General features: G+C 41.7%; 1 protein-coding gene across 2 annotated transcripts; it reads left to right on the top strand.

Moving 5' to 3' along the window:
• The first annotated feature begins 337 nt into the window (after positions 1-337).
• On the top strand, positions 338-23,081 carry porb (P450 (cytochrome) oxidoreductase b). Of its 2 annotated transcripts, XM_040008807.1 has the most exons (16): positions 338-471; positions 3,886-4,070; positions 14,030-14,078; positions 14,648-14,776; positions 15,025-15,177; positions 15,923-16,047; positions 16,209-16,298; positions 16,554-16,652; positions 16,855-16,971; positions 17,110-17,228; positions 17,695-17,876; positions 19,023-19,172; positions 19,305-19,572; positions 19,831-19,976; positions 20,660-20,745; positions 21,550-23,081. In XM_040008807.1, the coding sequence occupies exons 2-16, from the start codon at positions 3,895-3,897 to the stop codon at positions 21,692-21,694; spliced, it is 2,034 nt and encodes a 677-aa protein (XP_039864741.1). In that variant the 5' UTR covers positions 338-471; positions 3,886-3,894; the 3' UTR covers positions 21,695-23,081. The 2 variants fall into 2 exon arrangements, with proteins under 2 accessions (XP_039864741.1, XP_039864742.1); XM_040008808.1 differs by lacking the exons at positions 338-471; positions 3,886-4,070 and adding an exon at positions 6,812-8,536.
• The last annotated feature ends 557 nt before the right edge of the window (positions 23,082-23,638 follow it).

Here is a 23,638-nt window from a genome sequence, read left to right on the forward strand (position 1 = left end):
TGATGAGAGTACCTCTCAGTCTCTTAGAGATATATGGAGCTTGTTCTGTTCGTTGTATTACATAACCCTGACCCTTCCTCTGCTGCACCTCGCCTGCTATTTACTGAGCCAGATTAGATATGCACGGGCGAGTCTAAATTAAAAAACACCCATACGTTAAATAAAATTAAGTGGGGTTTTTTTCTTTTTCTTTCTTTTTTTTTTTACATCATTCATTTTTAAGCTGAATCACGTCTTCAAAAAACACAGACACTCAACTTCTCCAAAAAATAACATGACGAGGCTAAACTGGCCTTCACAGTTCAAACTCCACCCCCTGACACCCCCCTGCTTCCAGGACGGAGTTGGTTTGATCCTGCATGGCGTAAAGTTTCCTTCCGCGTCGAGCACGCCAAGAGTCTGCCGTAAATCCAGGAAAAGAAGAAGAGAGCTGTGCGAGAGGCTTGCACAAAGAGGAGAGAGGCAGTTAAGGTAAGATGCTGAGAAAACTTGCCTTTTATTTGGTTTACGTCGACTAGCGCTCTGTGGCAGTGTGCGGAGACTCAAACCTAAGCGATATCGGACTTACACCATCACTAGAAACCTGTAAGACAGAGCCAATATTACGCTTTTACATCAGATATTAGCTATAGACTACAGCCGACTCCAGTGTTACGCAAACTGAGGTCAACTTGTATAATCTTTAAGTCACGAACAATTTAAAGTAGAATCTGATCATCTTTAAACGTGCAATTTATAAAACTATTGCGTGTCTGCGTTCACCGGTATTTTCTGTAATGTGTTTACAGCCACCTTTGTCACTCTCCAGAACATAGTCAGAGCCCGGTTCCGCTGGCTACTATTTCTATCGTTATTTATTAATTTGTAATGTGTAAAATGGGATTATGTCTGCTATAACGGAGCTAACTGACACTCATAACTAGTATAACCGGTGTGTAGCGTGACATTACGTGTGGTACTACACGCACGCACACACACACACACACACTCGTGGGTCAATCTGGACTGTCCCACAGCTGATAACGCTTTCGTGACTGAAACGCATATTTATTTTAGGTGAAAGAGCTGGACCGTAGTGATGTCCACATTGAACTGCTTCGCTTTTATCAGATTTCTGGTGTTGTTGGACATTTTTGCCCCAAATTAACAACTCACTTTATGTGGTTGTACTTTTAAACAACCACATAAATCATCTAAGTCAATGATCTTTTAGGGCACATGTGTTTGATATGGGTGAGGATATAGGAAAAATAAAAAGCGTTATTCATATAGTTTTACCCAAGGTTTTCTTTTATGACTACATTACAGGTATCTCTGAAGGAGTCACATGCAGGTCATTAGAAAGTTACTGTGTAAAAAGATCACCTATGATGACGCAATAACTGAACTGGCTCCTTGTGAGTTGTAGATGTCTTCTTTCTGTCACAGGAAAGCAAAGCTAACAATAAATACCAAGATTAGGTCGTCATTCTTTTATAAAAACAGATGTGTCAAATAAAAGGTCCAGGGGTCCAGAATCGGCCCCTCAAATCTCCAATCTGGCCCACTAGTGTGAAGGAGGACACAAAATGTGGAGTTTCAGCTTTTTAACTTTTCCGTTTTCAGTCCTTCCTACTATCTGCTTTTCACAGTAGATCCACAGTTACAAACTTGAGATTTAGAAAAACCTTGTTTGATAATAAAACATTCTGAGAGATTAGCTACAGAACTTTTTCTGTTAATTTTATTTATGTATTGTGAATTGAGCCCAAAGAGACAGATATTTTTGTTTGTTTTTTTACAGCAGTATTTCTTTATCACGTAGAAAAACTGATATGTACTGTTGAACTTTTCCTATATGAGGGATTAAACTTCTTTACACTGACAGAAAGGGGATTTTCACAGGTCCGGCTGATTTGAAGTCGCTGTATGTAGCCCATGATGTAAAATTAGTTTGACATCCCTGGTTTTAAAATTACTTTTTGTCTGGCCTTTTACCAGGTTGAAGGTTAATACATAGTTTCAGGGTAAGGGCTTGGCACCGGTTTGTGTTGTAACTTGAGGGTGAGAGGGTTGGGTCAGCATATGTGGCCCTTCCCCTTACACACTGAGTGGAGTGGGCAGCAGCCACTTTTTGGGAGTAAAGGTAAAGTTTTTAGACTAAATATGAGAATAGGTTCATCCAAATGTGTAACTTCATTTTCCACATTGCGCTTACTCAGCAGTTGTAGAAATGAGCAAGGAACAAGTAAGCGTGGATGTTTAGAGATTTTATGAGTTATTAGTCATATTTGGTGAATTGTCACTGTTTTCTCGTGTCTTTAGTCTGAAGCAAATTGGCATGAGTTTTCTATGTGGCTCCATTATGTAGGGATTTACACACCTAACAAGTGAAAGAGCTTAAGTTTAAGCTGGGGAGGAGACATAAATTTCTTCTGGCTTGCATCAGGAAGGGAAGCTGGAGTTAAAGTAAAAAAAGTTGCCAAACATGCGTAGCTACCTGCCATTGCAACACTTTGTCACTAAGTGCGCAGCTGAAAGTAGCTTTTTAGGTAAGCGTTTTCTTTGTGATAAATCGACCTTTATGTAACTCACTGTGACGTTGAGAGAAGGCGTGGGTTTTGCTCTCAGGTTGAGTTCTCTGATCCTCCCAGGAAGTCACTATGTTGTTGGAGGGGTGCCTCTGGGGTGTTTAACTTGGATACTGCTTGTGGAGTTTGTTTTTTTTCCTGTACAGTCACAGTGACATTTGGCTTCTGATAACGCTACCTGTTTGAATAACCTGTTCACTAAAAGGGTTTGAAAGAGTTTATTTAAAATAAGACCTTTAGCTAGTTCTACTTAAACAATCAAAGATTTATATATTTTTATATCTTGGAAAACATCCATATATGTGGATTGTTTATATTTTCAAGTGTTTTTAAAGGGTGTGGATCATTTGGAGCATTTTATCTTCATTAGTCTTTGATGAATTTTCATCAGTTTTTGATTAATTTATCTATGTAATTGATGTTTTCATCTCAGTGGAAGTTTCCTAACTTCACATGAACTTATCTGAGATTAAATTAGATGCAATCACACTACAATACTTTAAAGATTTGTAAAAAAATCCTTTTTAGGAATTGGTTGATAATGTTTTTTATTATGTTGGGCTGTCATGTGACTTTTATCACCGTGACTCCTGTACACACTGTGATAGGGCTGAGCTACCTATGAAATAGTTTGCTTAATAAACCAGTGACTTGGTGTAGTTTAGTGTGCATGGTAGCACTGAGTGAATGTCTGCAGGGCTAGTTGTTCATTAGCCATCTTAGAGGATCAAAGAAGCTTAGTGTCATTGTTTTCAGTCTGTGAACCAAACTGAAACCTGAACACTCAGAGCATTGGGTCCTCTCGACCTCGGTATGAAAAGAGCCGGTGCTGTTGCTGCACGACAAGAAATTCCTCATGCACCGAAGGCGGTGGTTTACAATGCCACAGTATCCTGAGCCAAATGCAAATCGTAGTTGTCTACTATTGTGTGAACACAAGGTGTCATTGTGTGCTATAATGCATAGCAGGTTGCTTACATATGTTAGCAAGGGTGTTGTCTGTGTGCATTAGCCTTCATAAGCTTTGTTTATTTGGAGTTTAACATGCAGCCTGTTTTAAAATGTGACTTTCACAGATCGATAGCAGCATCTTCATGTCAGTGACATGTTCACTGTAAACCATGCGCCTGTAGTTAATGGGCTGTTTTGGATCTAAATCTGTGAAATCTGTGGTGTGTTGAACAGTAACTGAATGATGTCCCACCCCAAATACATAAAAAATAAATTTATGACCAGGAAAAATAGTCAATTATTTGTTTTTTGTATTGTTTTTTTTTTTTTTCACTTTAGCTGTGTTCTGTGTTTCCTCACGCAGAGGACCCACATGCCAGACATGGACCCCGAGACCACCCACACCGAGCCCGCAGTGGATGAAGAGGCATCTCTCTTCAGCACCATGGACCTCTTGCTGTTCTCCGTCATTGTCGGCTTTGTAGTTTACTGGTTCATGTCCCGTAAGAAGCCTGAGCCCATTCCCGAATTCAAAAAGCTCGACACACCGTGAGTATCCATCAGCTTTCAGGTTCCATCTGGGACGCGAACACATGACATGAGGTTAACGAGTTGAAGCTCATAAACGGGAGTAGTCGGGGTACTTTAGTAGATCTGCTCAATAGCTTATTTTTATCTTCAGTCACAGTTTTAAATTGTTGTAGAGGTAATGGTGCTGTATTGTAAATTATCTTCACGTGTAGATGCACATTTAAACTGTACAGCTGGACACTCGTGAGTCAAAGTTTGATTTCAGAAGCCAAGCTGCGTCATATGTAGGCAGATCCTCATCAAGAGCTGCTGCTCTTTCTAGCTGCAGTTGCATTTATGTATCCAGGGACTGGGTCTAATGCTGTTTGCTGAATGAGCTCATTAACGAGGACATTTACTGGGACACACAGATGATTTGTGCTGGTGGATAAACCTTTGGTCTTTAAACTAATCATTTGTCTTGTGTTGGCAGACTTCAGCTTCTTATCACCTTAACCTGGCAAAAAATGTGTTGGACTATATTGTATAAGTTATCTGTGTTATATGCCATCTGTTTTTTGTTTTGTTTTTTTAATCTTTATCTAATAACTTATTGTTTTTTAGACCTAATTCTAAACATTTAAAGATTGATATGAATTTACAAATGCACAGTGAAAATGAAGATTAAACATAGGCTTCTTTTTTAATTTGTTTTTTTATTACATCTCTTCAGGTATATTTTAAGTGGGTATGATACTGACCCAGAAAGCTTGATTGGTTGTCAATTACAATGGGTCGATACACGATCCATTCACTGACTCTCAGTTTGATCCAAATAAGGCCTGGTCAATTAAGGTAGAACGAAGCCAGTTATCAGATCACTAAGTTAACCCAGGGTTACCTTTACACGTTCACATGACCGGGGTGGTGTTGCACCAAGTAATCACTTTTAAGGGGTGTTTCACATATGACTCATTTTGTGCAGAAAACGATCCCTATGAGCGCCACCTGCTCCAGAGATGTTATTAGATGGTGATTAAAAATCTATAAAGAGTATAAAAAAAACTGCAACACTGTTGTAAAAAGAACAAGAGATGAATTGCTAGTGTACAGAGCAATAAAATAAGCATTTTAATTCTGTTTAATTATTTTATGGCAGAGTGCGTTGTCTGTGCTGCTTTTGATTTCTAAGGTGACGGCTGCGCATTAGATGTCTCAAACTTTAAACTGCATACATTTAAACGTTGAAGCTTACTGTCCCATCTTAAAAGTAAAAAAAAAAAAAAAAATCTTTTAACTTTGCTTAAGAAAAAAATCCTGATTGAGGTTGTTATAATTCATGCATGAAAGGGCTAACAGATATTTTAAATAAAAGAATAAGTGAAAACGTGGTGCTTCCAGATGATTATAAACCGAAACTTAGGACATAACCTCCTGACAGTTTTAGTTTTATTCTCTTAATTGCAGACTCGCTGCTGTTTTTAAGGGCTTGGAAGTAAATATATCAAATGGGCTTACTCTACATACAAATTTGACATGTCAGCAAGTACAGTTTGGATGTCCTGTTGTAGGATCATATACTTATAGGAAAATGAAATGATCAAATGTTTGCTGCCAACAGAAAAAACACAAACCTTAGATGCAGCTGGAAAACTTGACACGTTCTCTTCACAGGCTTCTGAGGGGTCTTCTACGAATAGTGACTCTGTTTTCTAGAGAATTGATTGGTCTGCAGGTGGGATTTTCATACCTGTTGCTCTCTAATCTGCAACATAATCTACTCCAGAGCGGGAGGGCTCTATAGCGATATACTCTGCTAAGAAGGGAACCACCTTCCTAGTACAGGAAACCCAGGATTAAGTCTGGATAAGCTATTATCCTGGTTTGTAGTTCAGGTGTCTGATGTTTCCTCTCACAGGATGATTTCCAGCCACTTCCTCACATACTTTAACCCTGATATTAGCTGTGTACTCGGTATCTGCACATATCCACACGTATCGGTATTAGATTGCAACCAGAAAAGCCGAATCAGATGATCCCTAATTTTCATATTGTTTTAATCTACTTTCACAAAATACAATTAGTCAAATTGTTTTTTATTGATATGAAAGAAATGTGTTAAAGTTGTATAGTCAGTTTTAAGAGGAAAAACTTAGGGCTTGGTATCGTCACTGATTTCTAGAATCGATTCAATTCCGATTCACAAGGTCCCGAATCGATTCGATCCACGATTCGATTTAATTCGATTCGATTTAAATCTGGGAAATTTTGACAGTCAGAAATATTATGAGAGAGAGAGAGAGAGAGAGATGTGCATCGCGGTGGAAGCAAAACAGTAAAAGTCAGAGTGAATTCATGACGATGTTTATGTGAAGCGTTTGGATCTTCTTTTGCTGCTGGTTCGGTCAATATTGTTTGGAGAGAGATCAAACTAACAGCTTTAGAATCAGCGCATAAAGGGCGTGAACACAAAGCGCGGACCCAGCCGACAGATCAGAATCAGCGAGCTGTCGGCTTTCAGCCCCGACCGTGAGAAAGGCGACATCTAACCGATTCTGATCCGCGGGTCCACGCTGTGTGTTTAAGTCTTTGTGCAGAATCCGTGTACCTGCTCTCATTTACTGTCTTAACTGTTTGGTGGTTCTTGAAATTTTGTGAGATGTCACCAGAGATTCTGGCATTTCGGGCAAAATAAATTTATATTAAAAAAATCGATTCAGGATTTTAATGAATCGATTTTACGTTATCCAAGCCAGAATCGATTTTAATCGATGAATCGATTATAAAAACCCACCCCTAGAAAAAAATGTATTTTTTTTCATTCAGAGACCGTGACATCCTGACGGTAGAGCAGCTGAGGACTCTCTAGTAAATGTTTCACTACTCGTGACCTTTGTTTTCTCTCACCCTCTCCTGTCACACAGTTTCTGTCCTCCCATAAACTCACCCAGGCGTTCTGTCTGGCTCCTCTTCCTCTCTTCTGAGCCCTCCCTCCCCTCCCCACTCTGTTCGCTCCAGGTACAAGCCTGTGCAGACCACGAGTGGGCGTTCCTCTCAAGTTACATCCAGTTGAGTTAGGGTCACAGTTAAAGTGATTCCATCCGACCACAGCTGTTGGGGAAGGCTCATTCATTTTCTGTAGAGACTACTCACTCTGGTCTCCCCCATGATGGCGTAATGGAGGCTTGGACTTGCCTTGCACTGGCCACATTTTTTTATTTTTATTCTTATTTTTTTGTCCACTTCCAGGCATAAGCTTTATTTTTCTTTACTTTATTTTTTGGTGAATGGGGGAAAAAAATAAGAAAATGAAGCAAAAGGAAATCCTGACCATTTGTGTTAAAGCAGGAATTTGGTTGGAAAGGAGGTAATGACCCCTGGAGAACATGTTTTTGTTGAGGGCGGGCCTAAAACCCTCAAAGCTGGTCTCTCCTCCCCTTAAAGGGGCAGCGATTGCTTAACTGCTATGAAGGGGGCGTAGTTTTGTCTCTTTCCTGTGCTTTTGTTTTTGGCCCTGAACCCATTTTGAAAGTTCCCTGGAGAACGAACTAGGCAGGCGCGCCAAGTTCCCTTTTGTGAGCCCTCTCCAAAGGTGGAAAGTTGAGGCTGAAGACAAGCAATCCATTCTTTGTCCACAGTTAGTTTTTTTTCTTTCTTTTAAATCATCCCCACCGCTGCTTCTTACCCTCCCCTCGTCGTGGGTGCGTGTTTGTGTGTGGGTGCGCTCTGAGCTTGTTCCACCATTGGACGGGGCCATGTCACAAATGAAATCCTTTTATGATAAATGAGGTTGCCATGGAAATGACATCCCCCCCCCTTCCTCTCTCCTCCTGTTAGGTGGGGGTAGGGGATACTTCAGGGGAAAAACATACCATTCATTGCCCCCCCCCCCTCCTCCTTCTCTTTTCTCCTTTAGTGGTCCACTGAAGAGTTGCTCTGATAACCAGCCAAATTCTCAGATTGGACTTTTTTGCTCCTAACACCTCTGAGGCTGGAGAGGAAAAGGGGCGGGGATGAGCAGGAAGGCATTTTCAGCCCGAGATCGCTTCAGTGTGTTTGTGTGTGAGTCAAACGTGTGGGTCTGCAGCTCGGCTGGATTTTATGGGAAAGTCAGTTTCCCACCATTGTGTTCTCAGCGGTTGCCAGACACTCTAAGGGCTTGTAAGCTTCTGTGCTCGTGCATGTGTGTGTCTGTGGAGTTGTGTAGAGCTGCTGGTTTCACAGAGCAGTACAGGAAGAAGCTGAGTTCAGATTGTGTTTGAAGCGTCTAAGGGGAAGTCGGGCCGCTCTACAAACCTGTAAATATCTCTCTGACTTTTTGGGCTGGTGTTACTTTTCCATCTCGCACCTCTGGACCGTCCTGCCCTTTTGATTTTTTTTTTTCGAGCGTGGCGGCTCCCGGTGTTGCCTAGCCAGCGGTGCTAGTGGCAGTGGTGAGCTACAGGGCTGCATGCCATGGGCTGCGTCTTCTCCCTGCCAGAGGACAGGAGAGATGCTGCTGAGAGGTCAGTGACATGTTTGATTTACTGCTTCAAAGCATGATGCAGTGTGTTTTTAATACTGCTTACTTGAAGGATGATGTAACATTTTTTTGTAACATTTGCCACTGGCTGCCTGCTGATTAGGCTGATAGCACAGACCACATTTGGAAGTAATTTGTAAGCACTGAGTAGTAGCTTGTTTTCAGTTAAATCTCTGCACACAAAGCTTAGCTGTCTGTTTCAAGACGTTAAAGCGAGTGCTATAAGAAGCTATACGTTGTTTCTGGAGGTTATGTAAGACAGAGATAATATCTATTTGACTGCAAGTCCAATTTGATTATTGGCTGCTCTGTTTCTTGTTTTCCCTTTACCGCACAGGTCACTTGCACATTTACAGTCTTGTTTGCTTTAGTTCTTTATATCAACTTTGCATACGGCTCGGTTTCCATGTTACTGGCACATTTAAATAGAAAGGAATGGAAATGCATGTCATTCATTGGTTGTGGCGTCATAAGATCAAGATCAGGGGGAAACTTCCTGGATTGGTTCTTTATCTTAATTTCTATTTGTGCAGCTAATTACTGAGCAGGAGGTTGGAGGTTTGTTTTGACACAAGAAATGGTAAAAAAAAAAAAAGGCCTGTATTTATATAGCGCTTTACATATCCAGTCATCCACCCATTCACACTGGTGATGGCAAGCTACATTGTAGCCACAGCCACCCTGGGGCGCACTGACAGAGGCGAGGCTGCCGGACACTGGCGCCACCGGGCCCTCTGACCACCACCAATAGGCAACGGGTTAAGTGTCTTGCCCAAGGACACAACGACCAAGAATGTCCAAGCCAGGGCTCGAACCGGCAACCTTCCGATTACAAGGCGAACTCTTGAGCCACAATCACCCCGTGGCTCAAGAAGCCAGACTTCCTTGCATTTTATTTTGTTGTGGTCTCAGGCGATAGTTGTCCAGGTTTTTCAAGATTTTTTGGGGGGGTTCGGTCATTTTCAATCCAGTGTCTGTTTCTGACCATTTTCAGAGGAATGTTTTTTGTTTGTAAGCATAATAAGGGATGAGCCAGTGTTGTCTACACGTGGTAGACATCTTCACAAAGAACCAGTTTTGTTCCCATTTCTTTAGTTGACTCTGCACAAAATGCCAATAACAGTTTGACAGATTCTCAAAGAGCTAAAAATTGGCACATGTGCTCTGCATTGTGTTAAAAAATCTGAGAGTACTGGGTAAGTGGGAAAACAAAAGACGTGTGTCTAAACAATACCTATCTACACAAGATGTACAGCATCTCTTATGGAGCAAATCCAGCAAAGACCTGACACCGAACCTGAGAGATGTTCACTGAAGAGTGAAAATCGGTGGCAGGTCTTTGGATCAAGTCATCGTCATTGTGTTAAGGAGGAGGTTGAAAGTGAAGCAGTGAGTGTCTACGGCCATCCTTAAAATATGGTCGAGGCTCTGTCGGGTTTGAGGCTACGCCTCAGCTGGCTAGTAAATCCACCACACCTGTTGGTGATTGATCCTGATCGTCTCATTTTATCTGATATTATTTGTGTTTTAGGCTGCAAGGGTGGGGAGATTGAGTCATAGTCACAGCCTTTGCTGCGTGTGTATATCTGATGTATTATAATGTAACCGGGCGCTGCATTGACTTTGAACTCCCGTAACCTTGCTGTTTTGCAATTTCACACAGAAATCCTTCCTTTTGGCGGGTGGTTCAGAACTGATAACACGTCTAACGGATCCTGCTGAAGCTGTCAGGAAGGGTTTCGCTTCAGTGCAAAGGCTTGTTTTTAATTTTGATCAGCAATTTGGTTCAGAGGAAAAACTCAATGAACCTGTTTTTATTTTTTGGGTTTTTTTTGTTTGTTTGTTTTTTTCTTTCTTTTTTCTTTCTCCTTTAATATATAATTACACGTTCAACGTTAATCCCACACACACTGCAGGGGTTAGGTTCACTGAGGTTGTATTGGGTTTTTTGTGCCCTTTGTTGGGAGTACAGTGTACTTTGGAAACCTGTCTTACGTCATAGAGTTTGTCAAATCAATATGTTGCTGCTCAGAGTTAATGGCTTTGCTGGAGGTCTTGTCCTCCTGAATAATGGAAATCGAACAGTGTGTTCATCTTGCATTAGTATTTATGCTCGTAGTCATGTGTGGCCTGCGTATTCCTTTATCAGTGCAGATGTCCGCTCAGGGCTTTGATGCTGAATGAAGCTGTGCTGCCTTTCATTTTGCTGCGTGCTGCTGTTTTTTAAATGTTTCAGTCCATTAGTGACTGACTTGGTAAATATGAACCCAGAGTTTAAATCATCAGCTGTAACACATTATATATTGAGCACTGTGTAATGAATGCATCTGTGGGTCTACAGATGATTGGTCTGAGCAATGCTTGTGTAATAGCCTTCTCACTGACGTAAGGATTGCATCAACTGAGACTGGTGAAGACTTGCGAAACATTTCTTTTTAAACTGTGTCAGCTTACAGTAAATGCATTACTAAGCTAAAAAATGTGTCCTTAAGTAAAACAAAAATCCCCATCTTTGAAAATAGTCAGTATGAAACAGAAATGAGAAGCCTTTAAGTAATCGAGTGAAGTGACGCTGCACTGAGTGTCATACATACTTAATTCTCCTCAAAGTATTTAAGTGGTTCTGCCACCCTGCGTTGTTGGGTGTTTTACCAACACCTCCACTACCCCAGTATCCACCTGTAGGCTCTAAGTGTATAATCGTTCCCTATTTCCGTAGGTAATATTTGCTCAGTGACGAGACGGCCGGCCGCGCCTCCCAGAGGCTTTTCTTAAAGGGGTGTTTTTCCTTCCCACAGTTGCCAAATCTCAAAGGGGGCCATGTGATTGTTGGGGTTTTCTGTTTTCTTTGCATTATTGTAGAGTCTTACAATAGAAAGCACTTTGAGGCACCTGTTGTTGTTGTTGTTGTTGTTGTTGTTGTTAAATACAATTAAATTCAAACTCTAAATTCAAATTCTGTTGCTTTAATAAGTCATTTTAATACATTATGTTTGACTCATTTGTGATGATAAACCAAATTCTCCTTAGCATGTGGGATCCTATATTTTTAGTTTTGTTTTTGTTTTGTTTTTTTCTCCGCCTGTTTTTGTGTTGCGTTGATGTTATTTTTGACTCGGGGCAGGGCAGCATACTTACAGATTCGTTTTCATGTGTTTGTGTATCATGCTGGACCAATCCTCTTCCGAGAGTCATCCTTTAACCCTTAGATGCACACGTGGGGTCAAAAATGACCCCATGGGTTGTTTTTCTTCAAAATCTTTAAAATGCAAAGTTGTAATTTATTCATATTCCAGGTATTCCTCATAAAATATGTTTGTAACATGAGGCCATTTGCATTTTTATTTATTTTTTCATTAATTTATAAAAAAAATGCCGTTTTTGTATCACTACCCCACTCTTCCACAAGTGGGGTCAAAAATGACCCCAAGCATTTTCATTCTTAGCAACTCTGACTGTCCCACTTACACTTCTGATGGATCAGGAATTAATTTTTACACAGTAACATACATGATTTATAGTCAGGGCTGCACATAAGTGGTCCGCAGGTGCGCATTCGCTGTCAAAATAAAAGTATTCCCGGAAATTCAGAGAATATGTGCCTCTTTTGTGGTGGAGGAACACCAAAGTAATTGCTTACGGAGCTTGCTTTTTTGACATCTTTAAGAGTTCTGAACAAATGTCTGTCCTCCTCCAGAACATCTAATGTACACAAACGAGCGTCCCAACTTCTTATCTGGTACGCGTCTTTTATTTTGACAGCAAATGTGCACCTGCGGACCATTTATGTGCAGCCCTGTTTATAGTTTCCTGTGCATTTCAAACATTGTCCTTTCTGATTTTTTATTTTTTTTAATTTTTTTATATTTAAAGTAACATGGCTGCTATGAGGCCAGCTGTGGACCTTGGCCTACAAATGATCCAGGACGGATGGGATGAAGAGCCCATCGGAGGCACTGACTCAGAATCTGACATCTCAGATATAGAGGACAAAGACTATTGTCCCCCCCACTGAACAAGGCCAGTCAGATACAGAGGAGTCCTCTGATGAGGAAATAAATATTTAGTCTAACAGAATGAGCCCCTCTTACTGCTCTAGCCACAATATTCTGAATTAGTCGGCCAGGGCTTGCACCTGGGTCTAGTACTGTCTCCCCAATAGATGCATGGAAGATGTTCATGTCTGATAACATAATAGAAGAGGTGCTGACATGCACAAACATGGAGGCACGAAGAGTAGCCACAGACAGGGGAAAAGAGCGGAAAAATGTAATCAAACTTAAGCTCCTGGCCTTCATTTGATTGACCATCCTTGCAGGAAATGAGACGAACTGGGATGTACCAGTCGGTGTGCTTTTTGGGAGTCCTCTGCATAACCCATTGTACAAGGCCACTATGTCAATTCAAAGATTTAAAGATATTCGCAGTTTCTTGCACTTTGATGACAAGAGGACCAGAGCCTATGGACTGAAAACAAACCACATGGCAGCTTTCTGCTACATATGGGACCTGTTCCTGGTCAACTGCAGGCAGAAATTCATCCTCAGTGATTGTGTTACAGTGGATGAACAACTTGTGCCTTTCAGAGGGAAGACCCAGCTTCTGCAGTATATGCCGAGCAAGCATACACAAGTGATACAAAAACTGCAATTTCTTAAAATTAATGAAAAAATAAATAAAAATGCAAAGGGCCTCATGTCACAATCATGTTTTATGAGGAATACCTCAAATATGAAAATATTACAACTCTTCGTTTTAAAGATATAAAAAGAATAACAACCGAGTTTATAGCAAAATGCATTGTTTCTATTTGGGGTCATTTTTGACTCGTGGAAGAGTGTAGGTACTGGTAGGTTGTGCATCCCAGGATTAAGGCAGAACACGGCACATCGGAAATCTTTCAATGTGCAAACCTACATTCATCTGCCACTTTATTAGGTACACCTGTTCAGCTGCTCTTCTGTTTCTTGAACATAACAGTGAGTTCACTTGTGCGCAAGTTTCCAGTTTTGTTTTGTTTTTGTTTTTTTAAACCATGTCATTACGAATTGAGGCTGTTCTGAAGTCAAAAACAGGTCTAGCCTAGCTACTGGCAAGGTGTACCTAACAAAGGGGCCACTGACTGTATGAATGTCCTGTCTCCAGCAGGTTTTGCACTCATGTCCCAAACATCCAAAGCTTCTGGCTGCTACACAAATCTTTGTACCCACCTATTAGATGTATGAGGTCATGCTCGTGAATGTTGATTCAGTTCAGGTTTAGAGTACGTGTGCAGCTGATGATTTAACTAAGGCTTAAAAAAACAAAAAGTACTTTGACCTCTCCAGCTGTCAGCCATTTGGAGGACAGAAAACTTGCTGTAATTCCTCCATCAGCTTCTTTGCAATGGTTGTTACTGCTAAATGGTCTTCAACCTTTGTAAAAGGATTGTCGTCTCTGCTTATTTGTAATTGTAATATTTCATTATCTCTTCCAGGACACCCACCACAAGAGAGACCAGTTTCATTGAGAAAATGAAGAAAACCGTAAGTAATGCTACTTTATCAGATATATTTTAAAATAACACTGTATAGACGCGTGAGCTCCAGACTTGCAGAGTTAATGTTGTGGTTATTCACCAGCTAATAATTATCTTTATGGGCCCTGCAGAGTAGTTTTGTTGCCTTCTTGCGGAGTGGATGAAGCATACAATAACTGTAATGGTATCCCCGCTGATGTGACCACATTAAGCTCTTGATTTCCAAACAATGTTTAGACTTTTGTGGAACTGTTTTGTAGCCAGAGCTGAGCAAAGGCTGGGGTTTAGCTGATGTGGTTTTTGAAGAGAATAGTTCAGATACCACCGTGGTGGCAGGAAGGATCTTTGGCCACCACTGAGGTTTAACTTTGCCCCCGTTTTTGTCTCAGCAGTCCTGAAGGTGGCAGTTTATTTTATGGCACAGATTTACACATGGGGATGTTCATGCAGAAGTCCTATAGTTCAAACGCAGGTCTAAGGATGCATTTTATGTAGATTTAAATAGATTACATACTTCGTGATGTAATGCATTTACATTATGTAATGTAAATGATGAGTACATATCTTTGTGTGCAGGGAAAGAACATCATTGTGTTCTACGGGTCTCAGACGGGTACAGCAGAGGAATTTGCTAACAGGCTGTCCAAAGACGCTCAGCGTTACGGCATGAAGGGAATGGTTGCTGATCCAGAGGAGTATAGCATGGTAAGTATTGCCAGTGAATGAAATGCACAGCACAGTGAGGATAAATGCAGTTATTCTGCGTTGTTCAAACATGAAATGTTTGATTTTAATGATTTGTAGTGAACCTTCTCTTTCCTAGATAAATAAAACATGTACACACCTCATCACATCAGTTGTTCCAGTCACAGTTGGATGTAATGTCTGCTTATTGAGAATCGGTGTTTGCATCCATTTTAAACTTCAGCGTCTCCGATTCTCTCTCGTTACAGGGGGAACTGTCCCGTCTGTCTGAGATTACAAACTCACTCGCCATTTTTTGCATGGCCACCTACGGAGAAGGAGACCCAACTGATAATGCACAGGACTTTTATGACTGGCTGCAGGAAAACGATGATGAGGATCTCTCCGGATTAAACTACACTGTGAGTTTTTATGCTCAACTTTGGCCCGTGTAAATTCTGTCAAATTAAAAGCGACTTCAGGAGAACTTCTTTGTTGAAAGTAAAGTACAACGCAGAGAGTGAAATGGACGCTGGGCAAGATCAGTGAAGTTTGTCTCATGTTGGACTGTTACTTCCTACCAGTCGTGCTACACTGTCATGATGGAAAGCCCAGTCAGGTTATAAACTGACCTTTGTAAAGTAAAGAATAATAAGTGGAGATGATGATGACGACGATGATGATACTTGGAATTTGAGTCACCAGCTACACAGCCTGGATTTGCGTGACGCCGTTCATGTGTGACATCGTGTTATTGTTGGGACTCGATGTCCTCATTTGAGTGAAAAATTTGAAAAACTTTTTTTTGTAACGAACTTCTTGTTTTCACTGTTGTGTGCAATTTGAGGGAGCAGGTCAAGTGGAGGACAAAATAGGAAGTGGCATGCCTAAAAACTATCCACAGCAGATGAACAGTATCTGGAAGTCATGACTTTTGATGATCACTTCCTGCACTTGTTTCCCATTTTCTTTGCAAAATACGAAGAAGTGAGGTGTGACTCAAGACTTTTGCACATTCCTGTGTTTTGGTTTTCATCAGTAGAAAACCGGTCGGACATCTGCAGTGATCTCACAGTTGCACGGGATTATTTCGAGCGTGTTATTTTTGTGGCACTGAACCAAAGCCGCGTACTGGCCACTCTTCATTGTGTCCCGGTCTGTTTTCAGGTTTTTGGTTTGGGCAACAAGACGTATGAACACTACAATGCAATGGGGAAGTATGTGGACAAAAGGCTGGAGCAGCTGGGAGCAACACGCATCTTTGATCTTGGTATGGGAGATGACGATGGCAAGTAAGTGACTGATGGATCCTCCGTGCCTAAAAAGAAGTGAGCTCCACATTTTTGGGTGGTGCAGCACTTATTGGGGGTTGAGATAGATTAGACCATTTAAGATGCACATTTGAAGACTTTATCAACCTTTTTAAAATAATAATGCTTTTTTCGGCTCTTAGTTTGGAAGAGGACTTTGTTTCATGGAGAGAGCAGTTCTGGCCGGCTGTCTGCGAGCACTTTGGAGTGGAAGCCTCAGGAGATGAATCAAGGTGAGTTCAGGGACAGTTTGTGCCATGCATCATCATTTCATTATTTCAGACTTTTGATTTTGCAATTGTGCAACAGTTGCCTTGAGACATTTTTACCTTTCTCTCGTCCTGCCTGCTGTTTTTTGTCCTGCTGCATCTCTAAAAAGAAACTACAAAGACAAAACACAGGATGACTTGCTGTGATTCACTCCATATTGAATTGTTATGTCTCCGCGTGTGCACAGCTTGCAAACTGTAGTTTGTTTTGTCTCTCAGCATTCGGCAGTACGAGCTGAAGGAGCACACTGACATCAACATGAACAAAGTGTACACTGGAGAGATCGGCCGCCTGAAGAGCTTTGAGGTCCAGAAGCCGTGAGTATCGTAGCAGAAACTAATCACTGCAATGGAGACCGATCATTCACTGCTAGCATTTCACCTGCATTTATGACAAACTCCAAACTGCGTACAAGTGACCCTTTCTGCCCTCTAGTGGTTAAAAAACCCCAACCCTAAACTTTTTACTCTCTTACAAATAAATCTTTTTAATACTTAAGTGCTGCTCTTTTATTCATAGGCCTTTTGACTCCAAAAACCCCTTCCTGGCTCTAGTGACTGTCAACCGCAAACTAAATAAAGCCGGTGACAGACATCTGATGCATTTGGAGTTGGACATCACAGGCTCCAAGATCAGGTGAGGCTGGATGGGATAATTGCTTAGTAAACCTTTATCTCCCTGATCTCATGCAACGATATGCACAGCCCTGATGTATTTTTAGCTTTATGAATTCAGCTCAAAGTCTGAATTTTTTTTTTCTCATTCTCATTTCAGATACGAGTCTGGAGACCACGTTGCAGTTTTTCCCACAAACGACTCTGCGCTGGTGAACAAGCTGGGACAGATACTTGGGGTTGACCTTGATGTGGTTATCTCTCTTAATAACCTTGATGGTATGGCATTGACAGACCCAAAGCACCTTGACCTTACCAGCTCGTCCCTCCCACAGTCTAGTGAAATCTACCCTTGATATTCAAACTTGCTGTATCAGCTCACTTAATGTCTATGTGACAGGAGTACTGTTATATTATGTAATAGCAGTAATTTAGCGGTAGTATAAATACTTAAGTTAGCTGTTGTTATAAAGGTCAGTTGTGGTGAATAAGACTGCTCGTTATCACTGAAAGTTGAGTAATAAGGCTACAAATGTGAAACTTGCTCATTCAGACCACGTGCAGTTTATTAATACAACAAAAACTGGCCTATAACCACACTTGAAAGCTATTTTACCACTAGTGTGGTAGAAAGATGAACCCATAAATCCACTGAAGATGCCCAGATACATTTTAAATCTTTTTCTGTTAGCTGTTGACCATTAAAGTGTTTTCAGAGTAGTGTCCTTGCTGTTTTCTGTTTCAGAGGAGTCCAACAAGAAGCATCCGTTCCCCTGCCCTACCACCTACCGCACGGCCCTCACTCACTACCTGGACATCACTCACCCTCCTCGCACCAACGTCCTCTACGAGCTGGCGCAGTACGCCTCTGATCCCAAAGACCAGGAGAATATGCGCAAGATGGCCTCCTCCTCACCCGAGGGCAAGGTCAGTAATGGGTGGTAGTTGGTGGTTCGGGGCAGTGGCGGCACACAGCATGTGTGGTTGCCTGCACGTGCCTCCCAGAATCCATTTTGTAATCAAAGATCGTTGCGTTAAGTTCTTGCAGATATAATTATTTATCGACTTCCTTGTGCGGACGCCGGACAAGCGGGAGTCCAGGGACAGACCAAAGGTTTTTCAGTCATGAGGGTCTGAGGCTGAGTTTTAATTGAAGCTTGGTCGGTCGAAGAAAAGAATTAAAGAGCTTGGACCTGACCGTCCAGAGTTAAATATTCAGCAGCAGTCCACGGATCTTGGGAGACGGTATACATGGACATTCTCCAGCACGCTATATGACAAGCGCAGTTGGTTAACGGGGCGTGGGGTGAGCAGTGCCTTTTGTTTTCCGTGTCTGCTGTGTCAGAGTCCTCGTACTGAAAGGTTGTGGACCACCACAGTTTTACGGGACTTAAAGCACTTAACAGAGAAGTACAAAAGACTCGAGCAGTTGTAGCCACTTGGACAATAGCGTAGTTTTTTTTTTTTTCCTCCATTGGTGTGACTGCAGTCACTCTCAGATTATCGAAGGTTTGCAAATGATTGCTGCCTAATTTGTAAATGCAGACAGATTGCCTTCAGTCTGAAAGAGTCTATGTCAGCGTAACTCGAGGAAACTTATTGCATGTGATGGCCAATTTGACCCCACTCTTGTTTTGTTTTAAATAATTCAAATTGTATTGAATTCTGCATAAAAACGTCAAAACGGAACAAAGCAGTTCAAAGACACTGACAGAGAGAGGTATATAAGGCTGTTTGTATAATAACTTCTTGGGTGGTAATGATTTGCAAGTCGTGTGGTTCAAACGAAGTTATATTTTCACTTGTGAAAGTGTCTCAATCTTCCTTGGCCATCTCATTTTCATGATTAAGCCCTCCCCAACGTCTTCTCACAGACAGCAGTGTTCGTCTTCTGTTCAGTCCGCGTTTTTAGTGTCTGAGTTTGTCACTAGCTAAGAATGCGTTCTCATGCTGATTGTCACATGGCAAAATTCCCCCCAGGTCTAGTGGTGGTGTTAGAGTAGCTGTTATCAAGTTAATGTAACAGAAGCTGGATCACAAAGCTCATATGAATTGTTCTCTGCTTATTTGCAGGCCCTCTACCAGAGCTGGGTGTTGGATGCCAGCAGAAACATCCTCGCCGTACTGGAGGATATGCCGTCACTGAGGCCTCCTGTCGACCACTTGTGTGAGCTGTTGCCCCGTCTCCAGGCTCGCTATTACTCCATCGCCTCCTCTTCAAAAGTAAATCCATTTTCTCTGCAGTCAATAGAAGGAGTTAAAGTCATATACTTCTGTTTTAACGTTTATTAAGGAATTGAATAAGCCGTCTGATTTTTAGGAGCGAGCTGTTATTAACTCTTCTCTTTTATGCAGGTTCATCCCAACAGCATCCACATCTGCGCCGTCGTGGTCGAGTACGAGACAAAGACTGGCCGCACCAACAAGGGAGTTGCGACCAATTGGCTGAAAAACAAACTGGTCACGGACAATGGGCACAAGTCCACCGTCCCCATGTACATCCGCAAGTCTCAGTTCCGCCTGCCGTTCAAATCCACCAACCCGGTGATCATGGTCGGCCCTGGGACTGGAATTGCTCCTTTCATGGGCTTCATCCAGGAGAGAGGCTGGCTCAAACAGCAAGGTATTTACGGACTAATGTTGTCTAACCTTGACAAGAAACTGATGAATGAACTAGTTATAGTAAGGAATTTCTATCTATATTAGCATGTTGCGCTATCATCTATCACTAGTGCAAACCTGGAGAGTGTATCCAAGGTTACTTTCTGTCAGTATCTATGTACGGATGTCCCCTAAATGCCTCATACGCACGCAGTGAGCTAGGAAGAGGAACATTTTTAATTAACATTTGCTTTGCTCTGTGGCTGTCATCTGATTATAGGAAAAGAGGTTGGAGAGACCGTGCTGTATTTCGGCTGCAGACATAAGAACGAGGACTACATCTACCAGGAGGAGCTCGAAGGCTCAGAGAAGAACGGAGTCTTAACAAAGCTGAATGTTGCCTTCTCCAGAGACCAGGACCATAAGGTACAGCTGCCTACGAGACTCGGAGTGGTGCATTATATCAGATTTCCTCTGTTGACAATGTCTTGTTACATCAAAGTCGGGAAATGTACCTGGATTGTCTGTTAGTAGTTGATGTGAACTGCTTCTTTGGTAAAATGAAAAATTAAGATGGCAGAAAAACATTTGATTTATCAGTTTAATCGGGATCCCCGCTAGCATCAGTCTCAGTACCCTAGTGTACCCACGCGACACGTGACATGGCATCAGATCGGCGAGCACAATGGCTCCATTACACACAAGCCAACATCCACAACACATTAACATAATACTAGCTGCTTCTAAATATACAGATGTCACTTACTTTCATGGAGAGAACATAAAACTATAACAGGACACAGAAAGAAGCGTTACACATTGATACAGTACAATAATGATTTTTGTGAACGTTTCCTCTCTTCCAGTGTAATGTCCCTTTCGCCATATCCAGTTTACAAACGTATACAAACAGGATTCTAGACTTGAGTACCTTCCCGATTAAACTCATCACAGCACAATCTTACTCAGATCAGCCCAGATTACCAAGAAAATTGTTTACATTCAGTTCTGTCTGGTTGTTTAGCTGTTTGTAGATAAATACACTGTTTTCTGTGCAGGTTTTTGACACGCACATATAAACATTGTTTTTCTGTTTTTTCAAAATGAAGGTGTACGTGCAGCATCTGCTGACCAAAAATAAGGAGCATGTCTGGAAGTTGATTCACACGGACAACGCTCATATCTACATCTGCGGGTAATTACCAGATTTCAGTTGTTACGTGTGTGTGAGAGAGAGTGAGTGTGATATTAAAGTATGCAGAAGATGCCACTGTGGTTGGGCTCATCTCTGATGGACATGAGAGGGCGGCGGTGGAGAACTGTCTTGCTGGTGCTCAGAAAATAACCTAATGCTGAACGTCCTTAAAACCAAAGCGACAGGTGGAATCTGTGTCCACCTTTAGGTTTCTGGGCACCCACATCTCTGCTGATCTCACCTGGATCCACAACACCAACTCCCTGGTTAAAAAGCCCCAGCAGCAGTTGCACTTCCTCAGTGTCCAGAGAATAAGCTGACCTTCTACTGCTCCTCAGTGGAGAGCGTGGGTCCTACTGCTTGGGTGTTTGGTACGCAGGGGCCACTACTGAGAACAGAAAGGCTGCGCAGAGGGTAATTAAACCTGCCCTCAGCCAACTCTGGTGGCCATCACCAAATCCTCCTGTTTCAGAAAAACCAGGGCCATCACAGGTGACCCCTGCACCCCGCCCACCACCTGATTGACCTGCTGCCTTCAGGTCAGTCAGGTCAATCAGGTCCCAAACCTTCAGCTTTTTCCCCTGGGCCATTCAGACTGTTAACAAACACTATGTTAGCTCGTTAGGTGAACTTTCACACTGTGGAGCCAGTCAGGAATTCTGCACTTCATGGAAGTGATGCAAGCCTGGATTCTCTTTAGCAATGTGGCGCCTCCTAGTGAAATAGTTGTGAAAGTACAGTAAAGAACTTCTGTCTTATTTGTCTTCTATGCATTGCTCACTGTCATTTCTTTCCTGTTTATAGAGATGCAAGAAACATGGCTAAAGACGTGCAGACGGCTTTCTACGAGATTGCGGAGCAGGTGGGAGGCATGACGCGCACCCAGGCCGTAGATTACGTGAAGAAACTGATGACCAAGGGACGCTACTCACAGGATGTCTGGAGTTAAAGAGCCTCAAACCTGGCCTCACTTTGTGCACATACAGTAGTAGTTTTAACGGTTTTTATCGTATGCCTTGGTCTGGACTGACTTAAAGAAACAAATGAATCAATTTTAAACCTTGTGTTCGTACTCAACCTGGTTCACCTTGACAGCGACAGCTAACTGAAGAAAATGAGGCAAACTCTACCTCAGTAGATCTTACTAAACCAATAGAGCCACCTCCTTACTTTTGTTTGTGGAAAGACAGCTTGTGTTTTTTGAGATCCTCACACGATTCTAATTGTTTCAGCCCTGTGCTTTCCAGGGAGTGTAAAGAGCCTCCCATTTATAAATGAACGAATTGGTGTAGAATCCCACCCGCTCTAAATTCTTAAATCATGAGTATTAGATGCACAAGAGTGTCATTTGATTTTGTTTAAATGGTTTTTTTTATTATTTTTTTTATTAGCCTCAGATTTAAGGTGTCACACCACTGTGTGTGTGTGTGCGTGTGTGCGTGTGTGTTGCAGTGCTAACACTCAGAGTAGGCTGAGACATGAATGGACGCTGACTTTTCTCTCTGAGCTGATTCAGTAGCCGTTTCCTAGCAACAATAAATATCTAAAATGTTTTTAAAGTTTTTATTTGGTGTAACAAACTGGCATCGCAGGTACAATTGTGTGTTTACCTTTGTGTTTTGGCAAGGGGGTTAGCCTTTTATGCAGGCGTTGCTGTTCATTTGAAAGAAGAATGGTAACATTTCGAGAGGCACCGAAAAAAAGGAGACGATCATATATAAAAACCATGAGATTATGTGCTTTTCTTTTCTTTTACATAGAGAAAATACATAGAGAAAATAAATATTTTTAACCAGTGATATTTTAAAGCATTTTGTATGTTAGAGCCTGCCTCCCATGGGACTGTTGTTTTCTGCGATATTCACCTAAAAGCAGAGGATTGTGGGTTCATTGGGTGGCATTGGCAACTCTAACACGATAACCACCTCTGTTTGACTTTCTTATACTCTTCTGCACCTCTCCCCCTTTTTTGTCTGACCACACCTGCGCCGCTGCACGCAGAAGGTGGCCAGATGTATCCGAACATTAAGCGTGTTCTCCCGTTTCAGTCCGTCAGAGCTCGTCACGGAGGTGTGGGGGAGTTTGAGGTCAGTCAGGCAGTGGAAGTGCAGTGCCTTTTTTCTTTTTTTGTGATGCCTTATGTATGGAGTTGGCAGTAAAGTCGGGATACTTCATTGTATGTTTATTCCTTCTTTCTTGCTTATATTTTGATAGAAAGAAAAGTTCATCTGAGACACTTTACCCAGTGCTGTCACTTTTATCATTCCTCTTTACAATGTAATCATTTGATTATATGGAGGCTTGCTTTTTTTAATTAATAAAAAGACTGAATAATTTTTGGAGTTTTGTTTTTCTTTCTCTTTTTTTTTTTTTTTCAGGGGGGGTCATTAGAGGTATGTAAGGATTCCTGAGGCGCCTTGCACACCTTTTAGCAGGTGTGATTCACTCTGTTTAAACCAAATTCAGGTAGGGCTGTGCGATATGACCAAAATCTCATATCCCGATATAAGAATTCTATCATCCTGATAACGAGATGGATCACAAAAATGTAACATTTTCTGTGAATTCTGTGAATCTCGGGCAGCTCGTCTTGCGGGAAGTGTTTCCAGCTGCGCGTCATGTAGCTGGAGTCGAGTGTCTTAACCATTGACTGTTCTACAGTCAATGGCATAATACAAAGTGATGGCGAAACCTAAAAGACGGTGTCATGTCTGCTCCCTGAAGCAATCTCATAACAGTTTCAATCTATTTCAAGCCAGTTAGCACATTTCTGTTATGAAGTTTAATCATTTTTTGGCAGTAAACTTTTAAATCCTTTTATTATGAATATCACATTCTCAGATTTTCAAGAGAGACCAGACCAATAGGGCAGCAGAAATCACAAAAATAAATG

The sequence above is a fragment of the Simochromis diagramma genome, unplaced genomic scaffold (assembly GCF_900408965.1).
Source record: "Simochromis diagramma unplaced genomic scaffold, fSimDia1.1 OVJJ01000344.1, whole genome shotgun sequence".
Classification (NCBI taxonomy): domain Eukaryota; kingdom Metazoa; phylum Chordata; class Actinopteri; order Cichliformes; family Cichlidae; genus Simochromis; species Simochromis diagramma.

What these genes read in the sequence shown, in the direction of transcription:
- porb (XM_040008807.1), top strand. Translation starts at nt 3,895, where the DNA reads ATGCCAGACATGGACCCCGAGACCACCCACACCGAGCCCGCAGTGGAT. An exon ending in ATGGGAGATGACGATGGCAA is followed by an intron (nt 16,048 to 16,208) that starts GTAAGTGACTGA and finishes TTCGGCTCTTAG; the next exon opens with TTTGGAAGAGGACTTTGTTT. An exon ending in CCAGAGACCAGGACCATAAG is followed by an intron (nt 19,977 to 20,659) that starts GTACAGCTGCCT and finishes TTCAAAATGAAG; the next exon opens with GTGTACGTGCAGCATCTGCT.